General features: G+C 44.7%; 1 protein-coding gene across 2 annotated transcripts in view; it reads left to right on the top strand.

The window, feature by feature from the left end:
* The window catches only part of LOC119023512 (keratin, type II cytoskeletal 8-like), a 31,861-nt gene extending 11,084 nt beyond the window's left edge, over positions 1 to 20,777 (top strand). The window contains exons 1-9 of one of the 2 annotated variants that reach the window (XM_037105510.1): positions 15,720 to 16,340; positions 17,911 to 18,119; positions 18,225 to 18,285; positions 18,401 to 18,496; positions 18,605 to 18,769; positions 18,885 to 19,010; positions 19,150 to 19,370; positions 19,487 to 19,569; positions 19,759 to 20,777. In XM_037105510.1, the coding sequence (XP_036961405.1) occupies positions 15,822 to 16,340; positions 17,911 to 18,119; positions 18,225 to 18,285; positions 18,401 to 18,496; positions 18,605 to 18,769; positions 18,885 to 19,010; positions 19,150 to 19,370; positions 19,487 to 19,569; positions 19,759 to 19,961 (1,683 nt within the window). In that variant the 5' untranslated portion in view covers positions 15,720 to 15,821 and the 3' untranslated portion in view covers positions 19,962 to 20,777. Of the gene's footprint in view, positions 1 to 15,719; positions 16,341 to 17,910; positions 18,120 to 18,224; positions 18,286 to 18,400; positions 18,497 to 18,604; positions 18,770 to 18,884; positions 19,011 to 19,149; positions 19,371 to 19,486; positions 19,570 to 19,758 lie in introns of those variants that run through there. The other variant, XM_037105512.1, reaches the window with a different exon arrangement.
* Positions 20,778 to 21,162: the final 385 nt, after the last annotated feature.

Below are 21,162 nucleotides of genomic sequence, written 5' to 3'. Positions count from 1 at the left end.
TGTCTTTGTAATTAGCACAGCTGTAACGGGCTCCACCCTCGCCTCGTATGTTGTGAGTCAGTGGGTGTGTGAGATGGCAGCGCCTCTCAGCAAGCGCGAGGATTCAGATCCGCTTTTCACGAGAGCTCATTCTGTAGGCCTATTCATGTATTTGTCTTTCTTTTTTTTGTGTGTAGGGATTTTTAAGTGTCATTGCTAATAGGGTTAGCACTAAGTCATAGTGCTCTTAGTGCCATGACAGCATGGGTAGAGTGCACACAGGCAGGCAGGTATGAGTGGAGACAAGCAGGCAGATAACACACGTTACCAACCCCAGCATTTTAACCACCCCCAAAAAAGATATGAGTCACCTGCAGGCTCAGAGCACTGATAGGGAGAGTGACAGCTGGTGTTTTGCTTATCTTCATGTTTGTCTGGCGCCGTAAGACAATAGAAGATGATCTGGCTAGTCTGTGTTGCCTTGTGCACCGTGTCATCTGTCTGGACCTTGTGTGTGACACACTATAAATCACAGCTCCGGAAAATGAAATCCGGGACTTGTGACTAAGACAAAACTCAGTCAGGTGCCAAAAAGATGAGTGGCTGATGAGCTTTGTTGACTGTAAGGTGCTTGGTTCCCATGACAGGGATTGTTCTGCATCCTTTACTGCATCCATCTCTAAAGATACGACCCGTACTTTAGAGACGACACGTACAAGCCGTTTCACAATTCATTCCACATGCTAGTATAACATGCAAATATACAAGGCGTAATGAGATACGAGTGTGGCCTTAAGTCGTCTGAGGAACATAATGAGGATAATGAGAGAGTTAGTATCAGTACAGCTAACAGCCAACGGGCTGCTCACTCAGTGGAAGTGACTCCAGTGGCATGCACTTAATTTCTGTCTACCTGTGCTTAAAACCTGCTGACCTTTTGAAAAGTGTCAGAGGACTGAATGGAACAAGGTATGATTGGAGGAGAAAGGGGAGGGTAAAAACTCCGGTGCACTCCTTTCAGATTTGCTCAGAGGTGTGGCTTTTAGCTCCGGGGGACTGGCATTCTTTTCCTGACGGAGCTGGCTCACTAGACGCCCCGGGGGAGCCAAACCTTAATTATGAGGAGGCGTGGAGAAAGTGACCATAAATCTGACCAAAGATCAGCCAAGCGACACTGTTTAAAAGGCGTACGACAAGGCACAGTGAAAGCTGACTTGACAGCGCGTGAAAGGCAAGCGAGACAGGGGCCAGTTTGAGTTTTCAAAACCTGTCTTCTTGTGTAACATCAGTAGTGAATCTGCACAGTTTGGGCCTTCATCTCACTCTGCAGTGAAATGATGCTGAAGTGAAACCACTCTCTAACCCTGCGAAGCTGCCTCTGAATGTTGATCTCAATCAAGCAAAGAGCATATACTCGGCTGCTTGACCCGCCCTTTTGTCTCATCTGCATATGTCGTTTGGTGTCTGCGCAGGCTAGACGAGGTTGTTTGTCTTCAGGCCTTCGAGGCAACTTATACGTTCCCCGTTTATGACAGTTCAAGGCGTGCGACAGGTTTGAGAGCGCCAGGAGTGAATAACTGCATTCGGTCACCTTTGAACATGCGGTGGCGCGGCAGCACGCAACTGCCCAACAAGAACAAAGCCGGTTAGCATCTGCTGTGACCACCAGAGGTACACATCTGTTTTGCATAGAGCTGATAAGGTTGCTAAGTCCACTCTGGCTCGTGGCGGCTCTGCGAAGTGGAACGTGCTGTCGTACGCGTCGATCCAGAACACCCGGAACAAACTTGAAGGCCCGACAGTGTTAATTTGCCTTCTTAGGTTCATACCTACCACCAGCAGTCTGGTCAAGCTGCAGTTTGAGGCGTGGTCACATGTGGTCTGCAGTTGGGAGGTTGAGTGGCCCTACCTGTGCAATAATGATGCAGTTTAATTAGCATCTTGATATGCCACACCTTTCAAGGAGAAATTCTCACTAACATCATTTCTTAACAAACTTGTGCTTGAAATGTGGGAGGAATAAGCCTTATGTGTGCAGTTTGAAGTTTGATCTTTTACTTAAACTTGCTTCAAATGTTTTTGCTGAGGCGATGAGCCATGGCAAGAGATGAAATAATGAGGGTAACATGTCTTGGGGAGAGACCGCAGGGTGAGTTCCTGTGAGGTGTGAGGCAGGGTGAGGCCTACGTGGAATGCTTAGTGTACATCAGCAGTGTTAGCGTCTGTACTTAACTGATTGCCAAAATCAACATACGGATCAAGGAAAGAGTAAACAATGTGTCAGTGTGACATGAACTGTCTTTAGGGAGATCATGCTATAAAAGAACCTTTGTGTTAAAGCTTTGTGTGGTTGTGTCTTTGGAAACTGTCAAGAATTTGACAAAGTATTATACTCTGCCAACAATTTTTGGCCGGTCAAAAGTTTGAAAACACCTTCTCATTCAATAGTTTTTCTTTTGTTTTTTTTATGAAGACATCCAAATTATGAAAGAACACATATGGAATTATGCTTTAAACCAAAAGTGTTAAACAAACCAGAATATGTTTTATATTTTCAAAGTAGCCACCTTTTGCTTTGACAGTTTTGCACACTCTTGGCATTCTCTCGAAAAAAAAAAAAAAATCTCAAATTTGGACTCATCAGACCAAAGTACAGATTTCCATTGGTCTAATGTCCATTCCTTGCGATTCCAAGCACCTCTCTTCTTCTTCTTGCTCTTCGTCAGCAGTGGCTTCTTTGTTGCAATTTGACCATGAAGGCTTGTTGCAACGTTTCTGCTACTTGCTCTAATCTGAGCTGCTGTGCTTTGTGGTTTCTGAGTCTGGCATTCAAGTGAACTTGGAACTCCTCTCCTGGGCTGGAACTCATGAGAGCCAGTTTTCATCATGTGTTTGATGGTTTTCGCGACTGTACTTGAGCATGTACACTGAAAGCTCTTCAACGTATCCGGATTGACTGACCGTCACGTCTTCATGTAATGATGGGCTGTCGTTCCTCTTTCCATAGCCAAGTGGCTCCTGCCATAATATGGGGTACGAACAGTAGTGCAACAGGGCCATTCACCATATAGAAATACTGTATGTACCAATCCTGCCTCTGCACAACACAACTGGTGGTCTCAAACCACATTTAAGGGATATTCCGGTGTAAGTTTTATCCATGGTCTAACACACTGTGACACCGAGTAAGACCCCCCCTCAAGAGATCAAGTTCTCCAACCGCTAGCTTATGAAATTTTTGCAACCTCAGAAAAGACCGCACGATAACAATACACTGCAGTATATGCCTCCGCCAAGAAACCGCCATCAAAAAGCCACAAATAATGCACAGAACAGCACCAAACTTCAGCAACAGTACAAATAGGGTCTCAGCACATAGTTTGAGGCATCAAACAGAAACTAGCTTAGCTGGATTTCTATTGTTAAGAGAACACAACTCACCACTCTCCTGCAACAGCGTGCTTGTTTTGGCAGTGTGCTCGTTGGGTCAATTCTGTTCTTTTCCCTGTCCGCTCTCAATAATAACTGTCATAAACTGGTAGGCAAGACACATATGAGCTTTGATTGCATTTCCGTGCAGTGATGATCATATATTTTCATCCCTGAGCTGTGGAACTCTACTGCACTCGGTAATCGACTCATCTGGCTTCCCCACAACAGGAAGCTGCTGCAGGAGAGCGGTATCATGGTTTTAGCATGTAGGTTGCGAGCTTGGAGGTTGTTGCTGTAGTTTTGTGAAGCGTTGGGGGTTTTGAAAATACTACACACAGAAAGCAGAGGGAGGGGGAGGAAGGTGCCCAATGACAGGCTTTATACCAACCGTCTACATCCAGTAAGTCAGACTATAGCACAGCTAATGTAGGCACGCTAACCGTCACCTTCTTCTCCAATGGTTTCTTTGGTGGAGGGTCTTAACAGTTGTCTTACACTTATGATAATAACGCAGAGAACTAGCCAATATGTTTCGATAATACTGAGCTGGTGGGACTATTTCACTGGTATGGATAGGTGCTGCACAGTGATTTAAAGTACAGTTAGCTTAGCTTGCTCACATTATTAATCACAGATTAACACCAACCAGTAGTGAGCAAACTGCATTTTTTTTTTAGGAAATTGTTTGATTTATGTTACTGTATCAAAAACATTTATTAAATATTGTCCGACAATAACTTGGTGGCCATCCTGCAGTAGCTCTGAGCACCTCCTTGGTAACCCTGAAGACCCAGGTTGCACACTTTTATTGAGAACTGCAACATGTGTTAATTTCTGTTTCTAACTGAATTGTCAGGGCAGTAAATTAATTGAATTTGGCTTCTTGCCCTGCCTTATGATTGATTCTCTCTCATACTCTTATACATGCTGTTCCCTCATGCTGTTCCTTCCAACACGCAGGAATTTATAATTTGCTTCTCATGTCCCACCACACAGGCTTGCAGGCTCTTGCATAACATTTTGTTAATGCTTCAGTAGCGTGGATGCCGCTGGGTGCATCATCAATCACTTTCACCAAGAGTCTCCATATAGCCACTGTGTTATTTCAAATAGCACATAAAATCACAAAAAAAACAAAACAAAACGCATTTGGTTTCCTATGACTGACTTTCAGGCATTCATTCAAGCTGTTCCATTAACTGTCCTAGGACTCAAATTAAGGTTCCATTGAGTGCATGTGTGCATACTGCACCTTTGAGGATGCCCCATGTACAGTATTGCCTTCAGCTTTTTCAGAGAATGACAATAAACCAATGCGACGCGATGATATAAGCCAAGTGTAACAGAAAAAAAACATGAGCGGGCACCGAAAAACGACAAACTGAAACGATCTGTGCCAGGTATCGCAGTGAGACGCTAAAAAGTACATGACGAACCACTCTCCCGGGTGACACAAGGCCGCAGGGCAGCCTGAGCGATAAGGGAGAAGTTTAAATATGCAGCTGTCTGTAATGACATTTTATATCACAGCTGTACTGGGGCAAGCTGCCTCATGCTCTGAGAGTGAGCAGGAACACGGGAGCTGAGGCCCAATCCAACTCATCTCTGGGCTACACGATACTCACACATACAAAAGCACTGTCTATATGAAGAGCTTAACATATAATCTCCATCACTAGCGTGTGCACTCTTTTCAAAGTTCATGCAGCGTCAAGCAGTCTGATTTATGATATGGAACACGCTCATCCAGATGCCTTTGGGTAATTGTAGTTATATGAGCTTGTGATGTGGTGCAGCACGACTGCCTGCCTGTCAAACCTTTAATGACAGTCTGTGTGTGGAGACCAATGAGAACCACAATCTGACACATTTTAGTAGTAAATTCATCAGTGTGCAGAATGTGATTAGATTGTTGTGCTCCTCAATCACAAGCTGTGGCGTTACTGTACTTCAAATCTATAGGGCCAAGACACTAAAGAAAAGCGGTGACAAAGGCCTCATGCCGCCTGTGTCTCGACTCGACCAAAAGCCTCCGCTTGAACACACCACCGAGACTGCAAAAAAAAAAAAACAAAGCAAAAAGAAAACCCCTCCAAAAACATGATAAAGTGCCCTCTCTTCACTATAAATATATCACAATGTTCTGTTCACTGATGCCCCACTGCATTCAGCTTTTAGTTTTTCACCCCTGCCCCTCAAACATCCTGAGAGGAATGAGAGGAAGTACCTCCCCGTACCATGGTAGTCTGTATTCATTGTTGAAAAAGGGGAAACAAGAAGACCCTGGACTGCATAAATAAAGATGGTATGACATCTAATCGAGAATATGCATGGGAGAAAGTTTCAAATGGCACTGGCCGAGAGGCGGAGGTGAAAAATTAAGAGAAAGCGCACTACATGGGTGATATCAGCCGATGGATGGGCCCTCCAACCTCACCTCTCAGTTACACCAGCAGTGACGCATTGCTGCAGACTGCCGTAGCTGACCTGGCCGCACAGACTGTGTTAGTTTACAGGTCCAGGGCTAAATTTTGGCAGCCTTCAGGGATTATGCTGCAATCCATTGTACTCGGAATTGGGGGAAAAAACAAAAACAACCTGCATCTCGGAGCAGTGCAATGTAACGGTCATCGGATCCAGGGATATCACTCCAGGTTCCATTGAATGGTAGCATGACTCTCAGAAACAGACAGCATTCAGAGGAGGGACTGAAGCATTCCTTGCAGATCGGATGACTTCAGTGTGAGGGCCTCTTTTGATGAACTGCTTACATTATTTTTTTTTTCTGGCTGTGTACAATAATGATGCAGGCACTGTTGCCAGGGTGTGGTTCCTCCTTCCCAGGTCTCATTAATCCACTCCTTTGATGCTTGCCTCATGTGTTAACCATTTACAAACACACACACACATACACACAGAAAACACACACAAAATTACATTGTTTGTATGCAAAAAGGTCTATTACACATACCTGTGCACAGATCTGTAACATATTATATCTGCCACCGTCAAGTTCAGCTTTGCATCCGCTGTGCCAGTTTGCCCCCTGGCCACTGTAGTACTGGGTGTGGCTGCGGAAGATTAGTACTGGAGAAAGGTGTATCCTGATCACTGGCACATTTTCAGAACGCTGATAGATGCCTCTTGTGCTACAGTGGCTGCAGAAGAAGAAGAAGAAGCCACAGCAGTATTCAGGTAATTCTGTGCAGCATTATTGCCTGTGACCACAGGTAAAGTAGTGTGTAAAAGACATGACGTGGTCGCATTTTTGTTGGTGCTCTTTTCAACCATCTCAGAAAATAAGCCTAGCCCCAAGAAATTTTACTTTTAAATATAAAGAGGTGATTAAATTCCTAGTTATGCTTACGACCACCATTATCATAAGTGTGTAACCCTTAAACACAGGTAGATATTTGGGCTCGATCCCAATTCGAATTTCAACACCTAACCCTCATTCCCCTAACCCTGGTGTTTCACACATTCACATCCAGGGTTAGGATGTCCCGACTCTTGTTGAGGTAGAGTGAAGTGTTAGGCCTACATTGTCCTCCTTTCAATGTATTATGGTCCTTTTCCTGGTAACAACAATAACCCAATCATAACCAGTTTGCTGATATCTCTTTAGCTAGCTAACTCACTAATGTTATATATTATATTGCTGATTTCCATGTGATATTCCCACATTTTGATGTGTTTCAATGTTGCGTTCCCCCTTTGGTGGCATAGGATGCCCAAAAATATCCCAGCAGTAGCATTACTGCAGTTGGTACTGCTCCTCCATTATCAGTGCAGACTGGCAGGGTAGGAGCTTGGGTTGCTAATGACAGCCTATAAAACACACCTAACGTTAACGGTCGGTAACAAAGAATATGTTCTTTTGAATTTAATGACCTGACTGATAGCATGAAGTTGTGAACAAATTGCAAGAGTCCATCTTTGTCAATCTCTATTATAAAAATGGCTTTTTGATGGTACCAGGATTGCCACGGTATCACCACAGTTGAAATGTAACTGATGACCATGAGGGTCTTCTCCCATTTCACAGGGGGGATTTAAACCACAACTTCTTATAACTTTGTCCTGAAGGGCAAGGGGTTCGATCAAAAAGTGGGGGTTGGGAAAAAGCTTGAAAATTAGATTGGGCCTCTGCCCATGGAACAACCCGTATAGACTTTTATATGGCATCATTAGTCGTTGATGTTGGCATCAACATAAGTGACGGGACATTACTTTGGCAATCCTGTTGTGATCACAATACCATTTAGCATTTACCTGATGGAGAGGAAAAATAAATGGACCCTCGCAATCCAACAAAAGTTCACGCTATTGACCAAGTCATCAAATGAAAATCAACACTGATAGTGGTGCTAACATTAGCGACCTGTGCTCCTACCCTACCCTACCCTACCGATCTGCACTGGTATTACAGGAGCGGTGAAAACTGAAGGAACTTAACTGCTGGACTTGAGTTAAATTCTGGGCATTATATGCCATCAATGGAGACTAACCTGCACGAATCTCTAAGTTTACATTTTTTATTCCTGCATAAAATGACAGAAAAATTGAAAAAGAAGGAAAGGCCGCGCTCACGGTGGTTAACTGAATCGTGTACTGAATTGTCCTAATTCATGTGAAGGTGCGGCAGCCATTATAATCCTTTTATACAGTCTAGTAAAATTCCCCTCTAGCTTGATGGATTTGGTCCACTACCACTCCCTCGTAGTTGCTTTTGTAGAGCAAGGTAATTTTAGCTTGTGTCTATGTGAAACGGGGAGTAGTAGAACTGTGTGCAGATGCAGTCAGCGCCACACCTTTATCACAGGTATTTACTGTAACTGAGTGCACTGACTCCCAAGAGCCTAGCGGGACATGTCAGTTTGAAAAGTGAGGGAATAGTCCGTGTCTGTGCTTAAACGATAAAGGGGAAGATTCGGATGGAAAGTATTTTCATTATTGAACGGCATCTGTCATTTAAATGCTATCCCCCGTAGCATAACAGAGGCGGAGACGGAGAACTTCAGTGGGACTAATGCCCTGTACAAACATAGACCAAGTAGAACGAGTTCTGCAGTTTGACCTTCAGTGTATTGCCTGAAGGAGATAAACCGCGACCTATACAAGCTTACAGATCTCTACAAGAATAAACTGGCAAGCCCCACCAAGTAACAGTCTGATGATGAATTCACAAGCGGCAGGAAAGAGAGAGATTCCATCTTCAGTGATTTGAAGTGTTTTTTTTTTTTGTTTTTTTTCCCCTGTGCTTGGTTTTATGATTCACCCGGACATCTCAAAGCACATGCAATTGCCATGGTAGTGTAGGAATAGATAAAGCTCTTCCTCATGATAAGTTGAGGTAAATCCACTGCAGACTTGATTCATATTCAGCTCTCTTTTGCGTTCAGTAAGAGTCCGGAAGGCATTTGTCAGTTAGGCTCTGTTCAGACTTGAAGGGAGTCAGGAGGATTTTATTAAGGCCTAAGCAATATCTCCCTGCAGACGGAAGATGAGCTAATAAACAAGCTTCCAGTGTTTGTTTATGTACTTCCATGTAAATAGCGAACCTGTTTTTCACGGCTGCATTTTTGCATTTTTTATTTTTTTTTAAGAGACATGTATGTGTAAGAAGCTTCATCGGAGATAAAACAATTGTGCCTTTGCAGTTAATGATGTTGTTGATGCCTTGTATGTTTTTCTAATGGAAAAACTATCCAAACTCACAGCATGTCGAGAAATGAAATATTTTTATGCCTGTTTTACTAAAACCAAATACAACCACACACCGTCTAAAATTAAGTTTCTCTCTTTTACCAAACTGACGCCTCAATTCCAGTGGATCCATTTTCGCTCAGTCTCCACTCGTATCACGGCAGCAGAGCTGATAGGTTTGACTCTAGTCTACGTGTTTACTTTCCTTGGGTTCACTGCGTGGCGTTACCCGAATTTCCACTGGATACGTGTCCGCTGCGTTACGGCTCCGATCAAGTTTTGCTCCGTCATCCGCCAATCCCCGCCAGCTGCTTTTTGAGCCCGCCACGGCGCAGTACGGTAGACAGCTGGCGTCGCGAGGCTGAGGAGTAGGAGTTACCCTTTCGTGGCAGATACGCAAGGCTTTTACTTCTGCGGGATGCCGGAGCACGGCGCATAAATTCATCTGAATTCAGTACAGAGCGGACAGGAAGTCACACACCGAAACGTAACATCCTGTTTATTGTCCATAATAAAACACTCCGTGTTGATGCCAGCACGGACATTTCAAAAAATAGACAAATACAAGCACTTCTTCTTTTCCTTCGGTTTGGAACAGAGACCTTTTCAACTGTTCGTCGTTGTGTTTATATCACACACATAGAACTGCAGTAGCGCTTGATTCTGTTATTATCGCTGGAACTCCTCGGTCTCGCAACACTAGCTGTCCGGCAGTACTGCGCCGTGCTGCACTCAAGATGGAGCTGGTCGGGCTTGATAGACGACGGATCGAGAGCAAAACCGCTGGGAAGCTGTTCTGCAACGTACACACAACTTGTGGAATTCCTGGGTGAGGCACGCTTAATTGCCTTGATATCGTACATGCCACAGTTTATTCAAATTGGCCATAAATTAAATACCCACAGGAAAGCTTATGTTTGTCTTTCCACATTCACTTCTGGTTTGGTGAAAATAAATCATCAATTCATCAAGTAAAATGTGAAAATATTCCGGCTCTACACGCCGTTTTTGCCCACTGCTGATGCAAACTGGCATCTGACTGTCTCTGACGCTGTTTTCAGTCCCGATCATTCTACTGAGCTGCACAGTCAACAGCGTGTAGTCGCTGAAGCCAAACATAGGTTAGAGGAAAGAGCAGCAGTTTAGTTAGCAATAGCTTAGTTAGCCTGTTACTTAATTATTTAATGCATATTTGTGAGAGTATATGCAAATATTTCTGCATTGGTATACACAGCTGCACACATTTATCACTCATGGCACCTATTCATGAGTCCTCTTGGTACCACGGATGAAATCACTGTCAAAGGTCAACAGTCCTGACAATAGATGTTTTTGGCATAACTCAAACACTTACATGCTAATTATGACGATAAATGACGAAGTTATGACATTTTATATTCAGAAGGTCAAAGGTCAACTTCATTGCGGCCTTGTGACACTTTCTGGCCATCATACATACACAGAACAAAAAATATAAACGCAACACTTTTGTTTTTGCTCCCATTTTTCATGAGCTGAACTCAAAGATCTAAAACCTATTCTGGATACACAAAAGATCAATTTCCCTCAAATACTGTTCACAAATGTGTCTAAATCTGTGTTGGTGAGCACTTCTTCCTTTGCCGAGATAATCCGTCCCGCCTTACAGGTTTGGCTTATCAAGATGCTGATTAGACAGCATGAATGTAGCACAGGTGCGCCTTAGGCTGGCCACAATAAAAGGCCACTCTGAAATGTGCAGTTTTGCTTTGTTGCTTTGTCATCGGTAAAGTTTTGTTTTTTTGTTTTAAGAAAATCATTTGGCATTCAAAAGTATCCTTAAAATTCAAACAGATAGGAAATATATCAACAGTTCTCAGGAATTCGAGTAATTCCTTTGATAAATGTTCTTTTTTGCAAAAGATTATTCTCCTCCTCAGTTCTGCATATAGGTAGTTGTGGCAGATATTCAACTATGTACCATAAAAATGAACTTGGGACATGAGGTGTCATTAACAAGTTTAAGAAGTCCTGGTGCAACAACACTGTTCCACTGCAAATGTAACACAACTGAGATGCCACCGTCCTCAAATGTCTCCAGTCGGCTGAACACACCTGAGTTGACCACGAAGGCGTGGCACTCACGACACAAGACTGAACAGATATCGTTAACCCGGCCGAGACAAACAGCAAAAAAAAAAAAAAAAAGTGACATTTAAAAACTGAAGGTTGCAGTGAAGTGTGAACCCAGAAACAGAGAGGGATCAGTTTACAGCATTACATTATACAAACACTGACCTAATCGGTGCGAGAAAATAGCAGGTACTGCAAGTCAGAGTGAACTGCTCGTCCTCATTTAATTACTCTGTCCTTTCTCAGCGCTGCCTCTTGCCAAGTTTCAGTGGAGTAAACTCCCATCTCGAGGTCGGTTCTCACATAGTGAATGAGCTTGTGAACATTCCTCTGCATGCACGGACTAGAACGCCTGAAATGTCACCCGTCATATCATGTGAGATCAAATATAATCCTGTACCAGATTTGTGGGTGCCACTGCCTTTATGGTGCTTTGAGTTAAAGGTAATGATTGTCATTGTAAAGACTGTCAGTTTTTGTGAAAAGGTTAGAAATTTAATAGGGTGAGGCCCTCGTGTCTGACACATCAGTTACTGTTTTTGCAGTAGAGATCTGTTCCACAAATAGGTACTGTGCATGAAGAGGAAATGTGCACATAAATGTTTAATTTTTTTTAAATTAGACATAAATCATCGACTTTTAAATCTTTAGCGATACATTGCAGAACTCAGAACAATCGTCAAAACGAAAGACACGCTATGAAACAGGCCATCAGTGAGAAGGTTGGCTATTTCTATATAACTGTGATTAACAAATTTAAATAAATTTAGGTTTCTCAACAAAAATAGGTATTGCTGAGTGACTCAGTCTGCTGGCTGTAGGTCGCATGTGGGCTAACTCAAATGTGTGAACAACACTTCAACAAAGTGTACTTTGTTTTTTTTTTATTCCCATATTGCAGTGACAAATCTTACATTCCAAAAATTATAGAAACACTACCTCATCGCTATGCATCCTTACTTTTTTCTTTCACTCTCAAGAGGATGGTGGTGTGGTGTTCATACCGGTTTTGTCCACAGGGGGCGCCAGAATCAACAAAAAGTTCCTTTTAGCTTCTATGAATGTCAGTACATAAGTATTATCATGGAAATTTGCATGATGTATTCAAATTGAAGTACTCAGCTCTGACTTTTTTTATTTTTAAGAAAAGCCTTAAGATTATTGAACATGATTCCTACCAATCCCAATTAAGAAAGCAGAACCATAAAATGTAATTTTTGCATGAAAAATGACTTAAATAATTGTCAAAATTAATTTCCTGTCAGTCAGTTATTTGTGTCAGCCATACTCGTCAAACCCATTTGGTAATTCCATCTATACGTTTTATGAGCTTGCCATGTATTGCGTTTCCAGAGATAACTTAAGCGCATTATTTCCTTCTGAGTGGTAGGGGAGTAGAAGTATGAAGTGGCATGAGGAGAAGGTACGCAGGTGAAGCACCTCCATTTTCTTCTTGTTAAGTCCAGGACTTGATTAAATGTACTTAATGTTACATTCCAGCGCGGGCTATCGTTTAACTTCTTTGAATCTGCGCCAACAAGGTCACCAAGCACTCCCCAGACCCAAAAACTGAATAATGTCAGGGCGCGTCATTAGTCCTGTTTAGTTTCCCTCCCCCATTTCTGCAATATAATGGCAGCAGCAGCATTCATGTGTTGCTCTTTATACTATACACTAAAGTGGCATCTCCAATTGATATTACACAATGATATTAGTTGGGTACAGTGGGTTTTCTTGCCCATCTCTGACCACACATGAACCGCGCTTGACTTGACCTGTGACCATCGTCACAGAAAAACGACTGCGGATGCACCTGCAAACAAAGTCAGCCGTAAACACTTGAAGATATGAACATATTTTCGGTGTTCTCCTCAAAACGTGCTCAACTGATGCACAGATTCGCCAAAACAGATTACGCTGCGCATGTCCTTACACAAAGCCGATGTTAAAAAAGAAGAGAGAAGCAGTGGCGTTGTCCTCGGGGTGTGACTCAGTTGTGCCAACACCTAGACCAGAGTTGTAACGATGTGTTTCGACAGGCATCCACAGTTCCACGTCTGACAGAACAAGAAATATGGCTTCTGCTTTTAACTCCTGGCGTTCTATTAGCTGCACGCTGACGTTAACGCAACAGAGATTCAAAGGGCAACGCACTTTCCCTTTTTTAAAGTTGAAACTCACAAAAGTGAACGTGAGAGAAAACTACATTTAACAGGCAGTGAAACTTACTGAGCCGTAGCGATGATGTCACACTACTAAAAGGACGTGGTGCGGCATGAGTGTTGCACCCTCAAGCAACTACAAGCTGCAGGCCTGAACGCATAAATAACAGGATTGTGGAATCAGACAAATAACTTGTGAATTCCAGACCCGTTTCTATGTGTCAGTTTCCAATTTATTCTTTAAGATCACTTTATTTATCTGTTTCGTACTCAATTTGTACCTTAACAATTTATAGGAGCGTTTCAGCTACGTAGATTTCACTTAAGGAAATGGCTTTGAGTCATTTTCTCTGACAAAATGTGTGTTTTCCTTGAAATGAGCATTGAGGTTTAGACATTCCACTCTGTGTATCTTACTCTGTGCAGAGAGCAGGCTGCCTACAAAAGCGGCTTCCTTAAAAGGGGTTATCAAGTATTTTGATCTCTTCATGTTGTTACTGTATCTAAAATGATTTTTGCTGATAGTGCCATTGTTTAAAGAAGTGAAAAGAAGCCACCGCCCACCTACAAGAACAACACCTTCACTTGAAGTGAGTTGAGCTTTCGCTTTTTTTTGTTTTTGTTTTTCCTGCCTTGAAGTTTTAGTGAAATGTGCCTCACCCAGCACAAACAGACCTGGATAAGATTCACCAAACATGCTTTTATGCCCCTCTGCTACAGACAAAACTCCTTTTAAGAATTCTGTCAATTAAACATTTTGTTGCTTATTTTGCTTACTGTTTTTCCTGCATATGTATCTGAGAGAATACAATATAATGCAACTCATTTAGGGTATCAACAAAAAAATTAAAAATCCAGTTTTACAATCATGTGCATCTTCCCTGTCAATGGTTACGTTACAGCATGGTCATTTTCCCAAACGACAATTTTTAAAAAAAATTTGTGCTAAATAATAATTTTGGTCACATCTTCCCAGCTTTTAAAGGGTAACTCCACCACTTTACAGTGTGTTTATAGGTCTTGGGCCATCCTACTGCGTAGTGCTAAACTTTTTTGTGGGTCCCAAGATGCTGCATTTAATCTGATAAACTGCCTCAAGTGATGCCACTCAGACATTGAGTTGCATCATGGGTAATGTAGGCAATTAATCAGGTTCCATGCAGTGTTTTCTGGAGCCACAAAAGGACTTCATACTACTTTTAACACATAGTGTAGTACTCTCCAAGACCTGTAAACACACTTTAATGTATACAATTGGTGGAATTACCCTTAAATGTATCGGCCTTGGAGGCCCCTCTGCTTCCATCCTAATATAATAGAATTGTTCACATTAGTTTTATGATACAAATAATAAAACAGCAACATTTCTGGAGTTAAACAGTGTTATTGCATCGCTGTTTCAGTAGTTACGAGTTTTGTTTTGTATCCCAAATCAAGTTTATTTGGTCGGCAGCATTTATATTTTTGTATTTTGTTGTTTACTTTGATGAATTCTGTGATCAGAGACTGGAGGCACTGTGAGAGTACGCAGAGTATCTCCCCACAAATAACCTCATGCACATCATCTAACGCCTTTAGCTGAGTGAATATTTCAGCTTTAAAAGGGTGTAAAACAAGTCCCCATCTGCTTCAGTTGTTAAGGAGAATGCTGCACTGCTGTCAAGAAATGTTTTGCGGACTAAAAAACTCACAACCTGACTTTCCATCAGAACAGGTGTGCGCAGACACTGACGACATTTCCCTGAAGAACAAACTCAGATGGTCTGTCCATGCGGCAGAATTTTAACGTGGTGTGGTCCGTTTTTTTAATTTTACTCTTTTATTGGCTATGTTTTTTTAGGATACGGTGCACAGACGCACCCATACAATGTGATGACATGCATACATTCGCATGCAGGGTCAATTTACAAAAAACATCCAGGGAGATTTTTCTTCTATAAGTTTCAGTTGAGGTTTCCATACTGTGAGTGTATAGGCCCCTACACCGCCCTGCCACCCCTCCAATCACTCAAACCTCTCACAGAGCCCCCAGCAAGTTGAGTCGAACTGATTTTGCAAAAATGTCTTTCCTCCGAGGCTTGGATGCCATTCCTCTGCGAGAAATATGGGTGTGCCTGGCCCCGATCGCTTTACAGGGGTGGCACTCTTACCTGTCTGACGGGCTGAGCTGCTCCAAGCCAGCCTACCTGCCCACAGGTGCACCCTTCCAGGATCCAGGTAATTGGAGGAGGGTTGAGGGGGAGGTGCAGGGGAGGCGGAGCTCGTTGGGACCTCCTCCACAGTTGGAGGCAGATAAAAGACCATCGCGGACAGAGAGGAGACACTCAGAGGGACTTGACTCTCCTCTTTGTGTGCTCTGCCAGACCTCTCTATCTTTCTGCTCCCCCTTTTTCTCTCTGAATCTTTCCTTTCAGAGGAAACAAACCAGTCATGACTTCTTCCAGAGTGAGCATGACCAAAACGGTCAGGACAAGCAGCGGCGGCGGCGGCGGTGGCAGTTTTGGTTTCAGCGGCGGTAGCTTGAGAGCTTCAGGAGGAGGAGGAGGAAGATCATTTTCTTCCCAATCTGCAATTGTGGGCTCCAGGATGTCAATGGCATCACCCTCTGTTGGCTCTATGTTCATGGCAAGAGGTGGTGGTGGTGGTGGTGGTGGCGGTGGCTCCAGTTTTAGCTATTCAAGCAGTGGCGGTGGAGGTGGTTACGGTGGTGGTCTTGGTTTCGGTAGTGGCAGCGGCGGTGGTTTTGGCGGTGGTTCTTTCGGAGGTGGTATGGGTAGTTTCGGTGGTGGTGGCGGTATGATAGTGCCTCAGATCTCAAACGTCCAAGTCAACCAGAGCCTGCTGGCCCCCGTGAACGTTGATATCGACCCCATGATCAACACTGTCCGTACCCAGGAGAAGGAGCAGATCAAGACCCTGAACAACCGCTTCGCCAGCTTCATTGACAAGGTGAGTGGCCGTTTTTAAGCTACAGAAAACGCTCCCGATGGGTTTCCACATCTTTCCACAAGGATGCTGAAAACCTTATATCTGACCATAAATTCACTAAGACGTTGATCTACTTGAGAAGCCGTTGTGTGAAATATCAGATGGGGGATGAGCTGACAGTAGAGTTCATTGGTTTGTGTTATAGCTGCAGCAACCTGCCTCCAAAGGGCCACCTGGGCTCATTAAATATTACACAGCAACTGATCCAGACCTGTGCACACTCAGGGCGTAGCGTAACCTTACTCCGAGAACCGATACCGCCAAATGCAGTATTATTAATTTTGACTACAGTAGACTCGGTTGAAGTAAGGTCTCTTTTCAAACCAATACTCGCACCTCCACCCAATCTGACAGCAGACCGCTGCTCCGTCCGCTTCACTGTGGGCATGATCGGCCCCTCGCCAGCTGTCCCGGTGCCGAACACGAGGCAGGAAACATTAGAACAGTCGTATCCAGTGACTCCACGCTCACAGTATGAGAGGAAGAAGGGATCAGGTTATCACCTAGTCCCATGGCAGCAAGGACCTACAAAACCTCCAGGGGAGCTGCAGAAAGTGGAGCCCATCGTAACTATCCGCAATGCATCGCGTAACGCGGCTTTTTCATGAATTGTTGTCAGTCATTCCGCATGATTAGGGGCAGCGCAATCGCGGAGTTGTTTGAATTCATGCATCTGCACTGTCATGCATAATTAAAGACCCGGTGAAGGTGATGAGGGGCCTTTTCTCTCAGGCGAACGAGTCAACCGCACCCTGCAAGAAAACATGCCCCGTTAGCTCTTTCTGCAGTGTGTGTGTGTGTGTGTGTGTGTGTGCGTGCCACACCTCATGTGTCGTCAAGCGGCTGATCTGTTCCCGCCCTCATCATGCAGAGTAGACTTCCTTATATTTAATGATGTGGCGGTGTTAGGCAAACGAGGATCAAGCGCCTACCGAACATTTCAGAGGATCAGCACTCATGTGAACGTTTACAGCTTCAGGCGCGTAGCATCAGTTCCTTAGGGCTGCGGCAGGCAAGTTCGCTCAGTGAAGGCATGCATCCTGGAGGCGAGGGAGCGGTCATGCCCGGGGGAGTGGCCAGGCTAAGGTGTGGCGAAAGCTCACAGAGACACACGCACACCCAAAGGTGGAGTGATGGGCTCCACCTTCTATAGGGGGCACTGTAAAGTAAAAAAAAGGAACGTCCCAGCGCTAGGGAGCATTTTAAAACAGCAGCCAATATTGTTGCGTCTTGTGTGGGAAAGTCACACAGAGGTGTGGCTCGATGGATCGCCTGAGGAAAGTAAAACAAAGAAGGCAAACATCTTATGTTACCTCAGGGCGAGCGAGCCCAATCATGAAGGAGAGGACCAGCAAATGTAACCTACTTATTTGCTTTTTTTTTTTAAATGTGTAGTTTAATCAAAGAAAGCAGACATTGCCAACAAGCACATAAATCGTATGATATGGAGTATTTCCAGTATACGATGCTGTTCTAATGCTGAATTTTAACGACAGTGGATCTAAACTCGACGTGTGATTTTATCTTTCAGGTGCGCTTCCTGGAGCAGCAGAACAAAATGCTGGAGACCAAGTGGAGCCTGCTGCAGGATCAGACCACCACCCGCTCCAACATCGACGCCATGTTCGAGGCCTACATCGCCAACCTGCGCAGGCAGCTGGACGGGCTCGGCAACGAGAAGATGAAGCTGGAGGGAGAGCTGAGGAACATGCAGGGGCTGGTTGAGGACTTCAAGAACAAGTGAGTTCACGCCAGCACGGGAAACACAGCGAAGCGCCCGACCAACAGCAGATGACACCCGCGGCTTCTCCGTTGCCTCATTGTCTTTTCTCCTGTTTGTCTCAGATATGAAGATGAAATCAACAAGCGTGCCACCGTGGAGAATGAGTTCGTGCTCCTCAAGAAGGTGAGAGTGGAGGCTGCGATGGCAACACCTGTCACTCCCCCTCGACAATCAACAACAGTGGAATGAATTGTTGCACATTACCAATGCCGACCACTTCCTCCTTCTCTGATTTCAGGATGTGGATGGCGCCTACATGAACAAGGTTGAGCTGGAGGCCAAAGTTGACGCCCTTCAGGATGAGATCAACTTCCTCAGAGCTGTCTACGAGGCGGTAAGAACAACGAACCTCACCTCCGTATCAATATGTCACTGTCACTTCAGGGGAACTTGCTAATTTCAAAGACTTTTTAAAAACAAACAACATACATCTCTCATGCAGGAACTGCGTGAGCTCCAGGGACAGATCAAGGACACCTCCGTCATTGTGGAGATGGACAACAGCCGCAACCTGGACATGGACTCCATTGTCGCCGAAGTCAAGGCTCAGTATGAACAAATCGCCGCAAACAGCCGTGCTGAAGCTGAGACCTGGTATCAGCAGAAGGTAGGTAGAGAGAGAGAGCGTCGTCTCACCGCATCACCTAATGTCGCGCAAAAGTGGACGTGAGGATTCTTTGGGGAATTTGTAACGACACTTATTTCCAATCTTGCTCCTTCAGTACCAGGAGATGCAGTCGTCTGCAGGCTCGGCCGGAGAAGACCTTCGCAACACCAAGAATGAGATTGCTGAGCTCAACCGCATGATCAGCCGTCTCCAGAATGAGATTGAGGCAGTCAAGGGACAGGTAACCACCTGAGTAACCTTCACTTGAATTGGACTGTAGACCGAATGCATGCCAAAAAGCCGGATCATGGACATGTAGAAGGCCTGGCGTTTGAGACATATCACATCTTAAGCTTCTGCTTACTTTCCAACCCTCTCAGCGCGGCAACCTGGAGGCCCAGATCGCTGAGGCTGAGGAGCGCGGCGAGCTGGCCGTGAAGGACGCCAAGGCCCGCATCAGAGACCTGGAGGACGCCCTGCAGAGAGCCAAACAGGACATGGCCCGCCAGGTCCGCGAGTACCAGGAGCTCATGAACGTCAAATTGGCCCTGGACATTGAGATCGCCACCTACAAGAAGCTGCTGGAAGGAGAGGAGTCCAGGTAAAAAAGCTTAGCTACCTTGGATTCCTGAGACACAGTGAGAAAGCGCATGGCATCACAATGTGCAGGCAGCAGCATCGGTGGCTAAAATTGTTCTCTTGTGTAACTTTCTGCAGAATTTCAAGCGGCGGTGGATCTGCAACCATCCACATACAGAGCTCAAGCAGCGGCGGCGGCGGCGGTGGCGGCGGCGGCTTCGGTATGTGTTGAGCTGCATTTTTGCACTTCAAGCAATCTCTAAGATATTCACGAGGATACAACAATTAAAAATGAGAAACATTTCAGCAAAGATTTCAGTTTAGTTATCAAATTTTGAAATGGAGCGTAAGATGGAGAGAAATTAAAAGTCTGCCCATCTCATCTGAAAACGTTTTATTCTCTTCAACAGGAGTCGGCTACGGTGGTGGTGGCGGCATGGGCATGAGCAGCGGCATGGGCGGCGGCGGTGGCATGATCATGAGCAGCGGCTATGGCGGCGTAAGCAGCGGCTTTGGCGGCGGCTATGGCGGCGGCAGCTATGGCGGCGGCAGCGGCATGAGCAGCAGCAGCATGAGAATGACCTCCAGCTCCTCCGGCACTCGCCGTTACTAAAAGCGCCAGCTGCCATCGTCTCTATTCCCTTTCTTCCCTCATTTTGTTCTCCTTCTCTTGCCCCTCCCCTCTCCCGGGCGCCCAATCATAAAAAAAAAGTTTCTGTAAGCCCACCACTCTTTTCCCAGCAGCAGCCTCAGAAACATTTGCACCCAGCCATTTACAGCCGGCAGATCTGTGCAATGCTTCTGGCGTTGCCGCTCCCCCTTCTTCGGCACCACATACCTACAGAGAGTCAGAGATTACATCAAAACACAAGTCGAGGCAGAGAGATCACCAGAGAAACAACAGAGAGCAGCAGAGATTTGAGTCAGTCCTCTCTTCCTTTTGTCAGTCAGCCTTGGCTGTCTTTTGGTTGCTGGATGTGCTGTCGTACAGACAGGAGGATACTTGTAGTGTCATGACAGAGAATCCTTACCAAGCAACAATCAGTGCACGCAGAACGACGACTCTTAGATCCGCGCACAGGGAGGTCCTGACGGCTGTCTTGCATTTATGACTCATACGCGACAGGCAAGTGTCAGCGCCTCTTTTTTTCCCTGTCGCGTCTCCTCAGTTGCCCGTCGCCCTGTCGTGCATCGTGACATCGTCAAAAGCGGCCACATATAACACTTTCACATTTCACCTTCGGGATCCTCTTTTTCTTCTCCTGCTCCGAGAGAAAAGGAGCTCTCCAGCATATAAATGGTGTTTTGCTTTACTTCCATTTTTAGCTCTGAGTTACACAGAAACATGGATAAGGCTGACTGTTAACGACCAGATTTATTGTGCACTTGTACCACCAAAACGTCTGGAATAAATCTGATTTCATATTCACTCTGGCAGTTCGGTGTTTCTGATTTTTGATGAATGGTGTGTGTTATTATTGGTTGTCAGTGATGAAGACACAGGCCATCAGAGAAATAAATACATGATATGGGCCAGGAGGGGGTTACATACAGGACATAATGTCTCCAACTGAATGTGAGAGAGACGGAGGGGCACAAACGACTAAATAATCAAACTCTTTGTTTTCATGACTGAACAAACAAACAATTCCATACTGTATTACTTTGTTTATTTGTGGTGGACCCTGCCACCTTTTCTAGCGTTAAACAGTGTTCTGCGACCTAACTGTCCTCTGAGTTCTGAGTTTGTATTACTACCTATCACAGTGTAAATATTAAAATCATGAGTTTGAATTGCCTCTCATAAATGTAAA

Source organism: Acanthopagrus latus, chromosome 7 (genome assembly GCF_904848185.1).
Source record: "Acanthopagrus latus isolate v.2019 chromosome 7, fAcaLat1.1, whole genome shotgun sequence".
Classification (NCBI taxonomy): Eukaryota; Metazoa; Chordata; class Actinopteri; order Spariformes; family Sparidae; genus Acanthopagrus; species Acanthopagrus latus.
The sequence above is the reverse complement of the archived record's forward strand: the minus strand, read 5'-3'. Positions and strand labels throughout refer to the sequence as shown.